Source organism: Mastomys coucha, unplaced genomic scaffold, assembly GCF_008632895.1.
Source record: "Mastomys coucha isolate ucsf_1 unplaced genomic scaffold, UCSF_Mcou_1 pScaffold14, whole genome shotgun sequence".
In the NCBI taxonomy this organism is placed as follows: domain Eukaryota; kingdom Metazoa; phylum Chordata; class Mammalia; order Rodentia; family Muridae; genus Mastomys; species Mastomys coucha.
This window is the reverse complement of record NW_022196896.1, coordinates 92,735,783-92,745,911: the sequence shown is the minus strand read 5'-3', so window position 1 is coordinate 92,745,911 and position 10,129 is coordinate 92,735,783. Positions and strand designations below refer to the sequence as shown.

At 37.3% G+C, this 10,129-nt stretch overlaps 1 protein-coding gene across 14 annotated transcripts in view; it reads right to left on the bottom strand.

Annotated features, from left to right (window-relative positions):
• The window catches only part of Unc80 (unc-80 homolog, NALCN channel complex subunit), a 191,719-nt gene that overhangs the window by 120,050 nt on the left and 61,540 nt on the right, over positions 1 to 10,129 (bottom strand). For 11 of the 14 annotated variants that reach the window (XM_031367798.1, XM_031367789.1, XM_031367800.1 and 8 more), the window contains 4 exons: positions 8,171 to 8,385; positions 7,126 to 7,232; positions 5,954 to 6,050; positions 3,042 to 3,214 (listed from right to left, as the gene is read on the bottom strand). In XM_031367798.1, coding sequence (XP_031223658.1) covers positions 3,042 to 3,214; positions 5,954 to 6,050; positions 7,126 to 7,232; positions 8,171 to 8,385 — 592 coding nt within the window. The remainder of the gene's footprint in view (positions 1 to 3,041; positions 3,215 to 5,953; positions 6,051 to 7,125; positions 7,233 to 8,170; positions 8,386 to 10,129) is intronic. The other 3 variants (XM_031367795.1, XM_031367790.1, XM_031367794.1) reach the window with 1 other exon arrangement.

Sequence of the window (10,129 nt, the reverse complement as noted above, 5' to 3'; positions counted from 1 at the left end):
AAATAGGTTCAACATTGTACAATCTATATACACTGTCAGCTTGTTTGTTTGTGACAGTGTCTTGCTGTCTACAACATAAGGGTCTTGAAATCTTGTTTCTCCTATCTCAGTATCTCTATTAATAGTATTGTTTATTCATGTTTTTACAATATACTATGGTTTTCAGAACAGCTTGTATATTTCAAAAGTATTTATATATCCAAAGGAAACATAGACGATTAACTAGGGAGGTGGCTTGTAAGAGAAAAACAAAGTGAGACTGAATACTTTGCTTGACATTTGTAACTCTTGTATGAAGTTTGAAGAAGAGGTCTTTATAAGTTACTCTTTCTCTGAGATGAATGCTTTTCCAAATTATCACAGCTAATGAACCAAATTCTTACCCTCATGTAATGTCTGGGCCACCCTCCAAGCAGAATCATTGTTCATTGAAATCATTGGTGAATGACTTTATGGATAGACCATCTTAATACACACACCATTTCTTAAAATAATGTAACCTGTTCTCTGTGGGCTGAGAATAAAGTCACTCACTCAAGTCAAATAATTTTGACCATAGCAGGAAATCTGTATTCAAAAATTGAGCCTACAATTCATTTCTTGGTGCAGAAGAACTATCAGCTTTAAGCTTACCTATGATGGAGGTAAAATCCTTTGGCGATATGAGGGTCATTGAAGTACAGCCTTATTACAATGAAACCCAATGTCTAAAAATTGTTCTTATTTTGGGCTTGTACCACAGTAAGAGCCAAGATTTTAAACTCGACTAAATACAAAACAAACAAAAAGACTTTATATATTTGTGTTCATTTAAGATAATACTAGTAGTGATGTATTGTTTTGAAGTATACAGTTAATATGTTTGGAGTTATTTAAAATTTATATTGAGAAAAATTTATTTTCACTATTGTTATATATGAGCATCTACATAAGACTGTTAAATTGGTTGTTGTTTTATATCAAACAACTTTTATAATACTCATTTTATTGTTATGATATTTTATAAATTTTAAAGAATATGACAAAAATACCCTATCAAAATGTACTACATTTGTGAATATGTATATCCAAAAAAATCAATAAACTTTCAAAAGAAAAAAAAAGTCTATTTGCTATGTTTTAATTCAGCCCAAAGATGGGAGTCACATTCCCAAAACAAATAGAGTCTATTTGTGGCTTGAGATTACTGTACTATACTTATTTAGAAGTTAAAAGCTACAACAGTTGGAAATCATTTTAATGAGAGCAAATGTAACTCTACCACTTAGGATATTTGAATATCAAATTGGTTAACAGTATTGTAATTAAAATCATCTTGATTCAGAAGCAGACATTAATTTGTCCCAGTGAAATTCTTCTTGGAGCATTCTTTTTGTGGCAAGTCTCCAAAGGCCCTCATATCTCAATATAGATCCTAAGAGTTTTCCACATGGGAAGAAATGGTGAAAGGTTCCCCCGGCTTCCTATCATCAATGAATATAAACGATGTTGCCTGACAAGTCTCCTTACCAGTAATGAACCATTTATCAAGGTAGAATTTTTGAGTCTTTATAGATGAGCTTTGTGGGAAATTCATTAATTTTCTGATATACATGCTAACTCTGGTCTATGATCACAACATTGTTTTCTTGGTAGAAGTTTCCCAACTTTCTTTCTAATCTAAAAGAATCAATGTTGTCAAATGTTAGGAATCACCAGCTTGGAGAACGAATGTGGTATGAACACTTAAAGTTGAAGATATTTTGTTTTCCTAGTATGAATTTATTATTCATCCCTACAATAAGAAGTATCTTTAAAGAATCAGATGCTTTTCAAATTATTAAGAAAGCATTTGTAAGTTACTTTATTATAGGAAGCTATATACATATATTTTCAATGTGTCCTGATACTAATTTTGATTTATTTAAATAATTGTTTGACAGAGAAAGCATATGGTGTTTCTATAATAGCCCTGTATGGAATAGAAGATTCTGCTCTGATCCCAGTTTTAGCACCAATTAGCATATGACCTTGATCAAAGTCATGTAAGCTGTCAGAGCTTTTGAAATTCTTAAAGTGGCTTCACATAATTTATATTAAGAAGAATCAGCATAATAGAGTACAAAATATAGGTTCTCTGAAGACTGAAGCCAAGTCTGCACTCTAGTCTACCCTTCGCTGGCTTTCTACCACTAGACTATAAGTTGGTCTTCCTGATTACAGGAGTTTCCTCTGGAAATACACTAGACATATTATCGATGTATATCATCAGCCTTGGGCTGTGCCACTTACTGAGAAGACTGAAGCACTGATGACTATACACAGAACGCCTGAGTATTATACCATTGTAGTTATTAGTATCATTCCTGGCACAGAGGAAAACCTCAGTAGACATCCGTTAATTAGTTATTATATGCTAATAACACACAGGTTTAGCTTCAAGTACCTGGGAAGGCAGGGGCAGGCAGATCTTTGAAATTGAGGCTAGCTTGGTCTATATAGTGAATTCAAGACTACCCAGAGATATATAGTGAGACTCTGTCTCAAAAACAAACAACCCTAAGAACTAATACATGGAAATATAAGACTACAATACTGAATGTTAATACATTACAGGCACTCTGTATGGGCTTTCTATTTAGAATCTCATTTAATCCTTACACCAGCCCTGGAAGGACAGTTTGGTATTAGCATTAACCTTCACTTTACAGTTGTTGGGCTAATAAATTGTCAGGTCAAATTTTCAGCTCAGGTTTCCTGGAGTTGTAATGTGCTTTCATATATTAATAATCACACTTTTGGGCTGGAGAGATGGCTCAGCCATTAAAGGCTAGGCTCACAACCAAAATAATCACACTTTTACAATGTTACCTCTCAGTGATTATTTATTAAGATTTTTCCCTCTTTTATTCTCTGACATTACCATTTTTCTTCCCCCTTTCACCACGATTTCTACAATCTAAACAGATATGAACCCATCGTTAGGGTTGGGATTAGGGTTTCAGGTGTTCCTCCGTAGCCAGCATGAATGTGAATAAGGGTGAGAGAACTCTGTAACTTACTAGGTCCAAGGCAGCTGCTAGGATGGATGCGTCAGGAATTGTGCCTGGCTCACAGCAGTTCAACAGGAATTGAAAACGTTTCATGCCTTGGCGGATTGCTCCCAGATTCACCACGTTTTTGCTTTTTCCACCATCTTGGTTGGGAGAAAGGTGCTCATCAAAACTGTGGCAGCCTGTGGGGGTTGTGTCATTGTGAAAGGAAGAGAGTGAATGGATCATAAAGATGTTTCAAAATCATACCAGTATGCTTCTTGTAGCGTTAGCCTAAAAACTCTTATACACTCCCTTCCCCTTCCCCACCCCATTATTTGCTATGAACACCCTTTGACTTGAATGTAGGTGACATGTGACATGTAAAAATTCAAAATATTCACCAAAAACTTCAATGTATGGTCAACATTTGTGAATGCATCTCTTAGGTGGTGAAAGAGATGGACACATTTTAAATAAGTATGAGCAAGAGGATACATTATGGACTTTTAGTTGAAGAAGAGAGTGTAAGGAAGTCATTGGAAATTACAACAACCCAAAGATATTTTCATCTCTCTCATGAAAGACAATATTCTACGAATGAGAAAGTATAGTGCCTTTGCCAATTAGGACACCTATAATGAAATACAACAGGCCAGCTCACTTTTAAACAACAAATATCTGCCCCTCATAGCTCTATGGCTGTGATTGGGTTCAAGTACAATTGATTCTTTCAGGTTTGATTATGGCCTTAAGTGGCCTTTTCTTATATTAGCCTACAGTTATCTTATCTCTCATTTCTACAAGAGTACTAAAATCCAATCATGGTGGTGGTACCCTCATGATATCATCTAAACCTAATCACCTTCTCAAAGCTCCATTTCCAAATGTTAGCATAATTGTGAGCTAAAAGTTCATAACATGTCCTTTGTGCAGATGTAACCATTCAATGCATAGCATACAGAAATCCATAGACTATGGAAAACATTCATTAAGAAGGAGCATTTCCCACCCAGCATTCCTGGGTTTATGTTGTAGGTGCATCAAATTAACATTCCAGTGCACAGAGAAAACTAGGAGATATGTTCACAGCACCAGCCAGGTGACAATGAGCTAGCATTGGCACAAGCCTTAGGGCACTTATTAGCTTCATTATTAAGAGAAAAAATGCAGAAACACTGTCATTGTGCTGCTGCTAGTTCTGAACACTAGAGATTGCCTCTGAAATTCTAAGGGAAATGGATAGAGTGGGAACAGACTGATGAATCTGCCAAAGATCAGGGTGCTCAGGGAGAGCCTTGAGAGGTTTGCCCAGCTGCTTCCTTCTCCTTCTTCTCCTTCTCCTTCTCCTTCTCCTTCTCCTTCTCCTTCCTTCTCCTCTTCCTCCTCCTTCTCCTTCTTCTCCTTCTTCAGTACTGAGGATCAAATCTCAGTTCTCATGTAGTAGACAAGTACCCTACAACAGACCAAAACTCCCAGCCTAGGAGGGCACTTGAAATCTTAGACTAAAAACTAGAGGTCTGTGCTGAATTGCAAAAAGATACAGTTAAGTGGATAGGATGATGTTTATGACGTAAGTAAGCATAAGAAACACTGTGCCTTCATAAAGAATGCATCACCATGAATTAGGTGACATCTACTTTTTTATATAATCATAAAGAGATTAAGGAGATCACTTTTGATAAAGTTTTACAATGCTTTTGTAATGTGATGTGGAGATATTCATGGATTATTAGGAAATTAATGGTATGGTTTGTTGAAAGGCTATGCCCACAAATGATTAATTAAACATATTCAACTAGAACAACATCAGAAGTTGCACCTTTATCTTTTTCCTGTTCAGTAATAACTTGATCAACTTGGATGAAAGCATGAGCATGTGTATCAATTCAGATGGATCATCACAGTCCAGTTATGAAGAAAAGCTTTCTAGAATTCAAACTGGTTTTGAGTCTGCCCTTTCATTTTTTTTCTGGATAAGTGTTCTAACTGCATTCTATATAATAAAATAAACCTTATAAAATGGAGACTCAATAGTGACTACAGCAAAGCATGTCATGATATTCATTGATAGGAAGATGAACTAGCAGAGGTTGATCAATGCAATCTAGTTATGTGATGAGGACATTGATAATATAATTTTAATGCCTGTTCATACATTTGCTATATCCAGAGCTTAGTTATGCTATTGACTATATCGATTAATTCTAAATATGGTCTACTGCATCCTATCTAAAGTTCTACAGTTTACAATGCTCACCATCTACCGTGAACACATCGGGAAAAGGATCAGGATGTGGTAGAACTAGAGAAGCTCCCACAGAATGAAATCTCAAGAAATCAAAGACATTTACTCAAAAGAGATCAAAAGACAGAACAGGAAGTGAATAAGAGGGGTTATGGCCCTATGTGTAGCTGTGTACGTGTGGCTATAGATGTTATCACTAGGACAAACCATCAAGTTTATGGGCAAATGTATTTTCAGATTACAAGGAAAGATTTGCTAACAATTAAAGCTGCCTGGTCCTGGAACAAATTTCTTTGCAAACTTGCACACTCCCCCTCAGCAGAGGGAGGGTGGCCACCTGTCAGCCATGCTTTGAACAGAACTCTGAAGCTGAACTGGTGGGTGGCTAGGAGGCCCTGTGACTCACAGATTCTAACAAGAAAAGACTGTGCCTGATTCCCTACACACTCAGTACCCACCAGGGGGTGAGAATCACAGTAAGGTTTCTGTAAATGTCTTTTCAACCAAACTGCTAATAAAGAGGCTATAGATAGTACTGAAAGACACATTTAAATGATAATGGGAAAAACAATACAAATAGAAAAGTACCATTTTTTTTTAAAACAGACATTTTCAGAAACAAGAAATGGACCAGTTAGTTTAAGTAATTGAAGGAAGAAAAGGTCAATGGGATCCTTAGGCTATTGATGTTTACCAAGACGCTTGAAGAAATTCTCCTCCTCTTCTCGTCCATTCTCCATCCCACTCCCTGGTCCACCTTCCGAGAGCTTAACAGCACTGGTGAACTTGACCTGAGGAGAAAGAAAAGCGATCAGCTACTCAACTGTCAATCACATTGTGTTATGCTAGCCCTTGTTTTAAAAAATAACTTGTTTAGAATGTGAAAGTGACTTTGTCCTTCTGGCTTACACCTCAAGTCATGTAACACATCCCCATGGCCCAAAAAAGATGTCATTATAACTGCAGGTGCAAGGAATACCAGGGAAGAGATCAGAAGCAGAATGTGAAAATAATCTAGTCAAAAACACAGACATGTGAGGTGTTTACTCTGATCACGTCCAAATGGACAGCCACATTCATCCTTAGTGAACACAACCACAGTTGAAAATCAGACCAAAGAGGAAAAAAGTGAGTAGACTATATTAAACTTACAAATCAATTTATAGCATAATAAATATTCGCCCTCCCTCTCACCCTTCTTCCCTTCCTCCTTCCCTCCCTCTTCCTCTTCCTTTACTCCCTTACAATTGAATGTAGGAGCTAACATGGGCTAGGAAGTACATTGTTACTGAGCTACATCCTTAGGCTTCTAGTTAACTTGCTATATTGAATCAGAACCTCCTTAAATTGCCCAGGCTAGTCAGGCTAACCTCAATGTATAACCCAAGTTGGGCCTGAATGTAGGACTTTGCCACTAAGGTCCCCAAGGCACCATGGACTGGCTCTATGTCTCTTTTAAAGCAGTGACATTTCCTCATGATCTTGACTTTAGGTCAACTCAATACAATGTAAATGACAGCATAGAAAGGAAGTGAGGACACAGATAGACTCCAGTAAGTGTCTGATATTTTCACACAAAAAAGAAAGTACTTAGAATTCCAATTCTGTTTCTTTAATTTCTGTCACCTGCTACATCCTTCACATGTAGATAGAGTTGAAGCTAAAGATATTTACTGTGTCTTCCATTGTTCTCATCTGTATCATGGTTCATCACTTAAACATTTTAGTTTCCATTGCTTGTCTAATTTCTGAACTTATTCAACTCCAAAGCTTCTTTAACCCTTCTTATGTGCTCACCGTTCCTCAATCGCAATAGTTTTTAATCAGTGACCGCAATGTTCACTTAATGAGCAATGTCCTGTTTACCTTGGAGCTTTGTCTGATGAAAGACAGGCGATCCACAGAGCTAATGTCCAGGAGGTCCTCTACACCATCTGCCAGGCCAGAGAGGGAGGATCGCTTCAGCCAATTTCCTAGTTAATGATATTTTGAAAAGTTGAGCATTTGCTCTTAAATGAATGAAACAGAAATGCCAGCATGTCCTGAACCAGCAGTAAAAGTTACATGGCTCTGATATAAATAGAAGTAAAAACAAGTTGTTTTCAGTATGTGTTTTGCATCAAGATGTTTAGTGTTGAATTATAAAATTACATTAGCACATAAGTGCAGGACAAATAGACCTGGTTCTCTCTGCTGCAGGAAACCATGATCCATCTACCTATGCTAGACAAGTTTCCTATCTCTCTTGAAAACCTATGCATTTTATCTCCTAAACAGTTCTGAAATCTGTCCGTTTCTCTGTTTCTGCATAATAAACAATCTAAAGGTTCATTTGTTTATGCCTAGGTCACTGGCCAGCTTTCAGTCTGATTCTCTAAGTTGAGTAACATTTCTCCAAGGCAATGTTTCATAAAGTGCATTTTTCTGCTCTACCTGACAGGCTGGTAAACAAGAGCCATGGGAAATGGCCGCCCTGACTTGTTTACAGTCTGGCTTGCTGTTCTGCCTCACTGAGTTAGCCATTTCCCCACTGAACTGGTTCTTTTCAGTTCCCCCTAAGTCTGGTATCTTTGCACATCATCCTTGGACTGCTTTCCTTTTTTTTTTTTTCCTTTTATGTATTTAGCAGATTTTAATATCTGTTCTCCCCATCCCTTTGAATGGGTCAGGTTTCATTCTAGTTTGCAACTGTACTTTTGTGTACTGTACTAGTTTGTGTACTTTTGTACTTTTGGGCACTATCAGCGTTAGCAGCACCATAAAGGAACTAAGAGAAGCATGAAGCAGTCACGTAGATCTCCTAGCCTGGATGCTTCTCTTCCCAGCCCCCTCCCATGGCACGTTCTGTCTCAACCACTCATTGATTTGATGACATGATAATAAGAGAATCCATAAGTAAATACAGACATACTTTTACCTATGGGGAGTTTCAACTTCTTTCGCAGGGAGATTCTGCGGGATCGTGAGCGGGCACGCCGGTCAGAGGTGTTCCCTGAGTGGGCCGTGGTACACTCTGAGGTGTCCTGCTCAGACTGGCTGCTGGTGTCGCTTGCTGCGCTTTGGGATTTGAACATCTTGCGCCAGAAATCTTTCCGTCCCAGGTTGCCCCCTTGCATTGGTTCATCACTACAGAGAGTAAGAGTCTAGGGTCAAGAACATCGGGCAGCTCAGTGTACTCTCAACTCCCAGCTATTGTATTTAGGCAAATGGTACAGAATAACCTTTGAGGGGATGGGTACCATAAGGGTGGGAGTCAGAGTGGGAAGAGGGAGACCCAGGTGGCTGGCTCTGTGCTTTTCCTGGAAATAGCCCTGTCTCACCAGTCACGTGGAGGTAGTCATTTTTTCAACTTTAATTTTTAAAAAGTGACTAAATATTATTGTAGATGTCCACCGGCAATATGAGTGATAATAGCAGAAGCACTTAAAATGCAAGTAAACATTTAAGTTTCTAAAATGCTCCTGGTTCTTGTGAAATGTCCCACCTCTCCTGAAATACATGATCATATTTGACACCCAATAAACTCTCAAAATTATTTACATGAATTCATAAATGAGAGACTGAAATTTCCTCACCATGTTCAGGGAATATATCATCCTATCAGCCAATTAAGTTGAAGAAAGTTGACAAGTTTAAAAGTAAAAAGAAATGCCAGAAAACCAGAAAGAAGATTTTCAATGAGAAAAAGTCACTAATATATACAGGATTTAAAATGATGATGATGATGATGATGATGATGATGCTGATGCTGATGATAATGATACTCAGCTAAAAGTTCCATTTTTCACTCACTAAATTAGTAGAAACTACGTTGGTTAGAAGGAGAAAGCAGTGCCCCACTGTACTACCATTGGAGAGATAAAATATTTTGGTATTTATGGAACATTTATGTTCTATGCAACAAGATACATTTCTGAAAATCCATATCAACCTCCTATACTGAGAAATTCCATTCCATTCCATCTTCTGAAAAGATGGGTAGATGAGGCTGTATCTTAAGACTGAAAATATATGAGGGGCCAGTGTTGAACAGTGGATATAATTTTAATGTCTAAGTCTGGGAAGACAGCTGAATATATTATGGGACTTCCATATGGTGATGGGCTCTTGACTGTTTGCATCATTGTCTCCAAAAGCACAATGTTGCCTTCACTTATAAAACACAATTCTCCCGGGACAGCTTTATTGACTAAATTCCTTCCTAGTATAAGTCAGGTTTTAACATGACTGTGAGAAGCCATTGCTATTAGAGTCCAAATTCAAAGCCTTTAGCTTGTCTGTGTTCTGTTACTCTCAAACTAAAAGTGATTTAGTTAGAAAAAAATTCTATTTCAGAAGAAGGTTGACTTAGGCACTATTTATGACACATTGTAATAATCTTTAAAAGTCACACATGTGATCACTACATGTTCAAAAATGGTATAGCATAAACCATAAAAGGTTTGCAGAGGTTATCTTTAGCAGGAGTATTTTGATTTTTCAGCTTCCCTCATATAGTCTTCTCGTTTTCCATATTTGCCATCTTGAACAGTATGTATTCCTCTTGCAGTATGGGAAAAAACTGTGCTAGAAGATGTTCTAGCTATGTAATGACTCTTATCTATGTGTTATTGTGTAACTTTTACTTATAGACTTTAAAGTCCTGAATTGATCCAATATTTGATTATATTATGCTATTACATAATATAATCAATAGATAAGAATATTCATGTTTTATCTCTCAAATGTCATCAAAGTAATAAATATTTTAAGCTCTTCTTTTTTTAAGAAAATAATGTACTTATTTTTTCTTCTCTCATATATTACATCCCTACCACAGTTTCCCTCCTCTCCTCTCCTCTCCTCTCCTCTCCTCTCCTCTCCTCTCCTC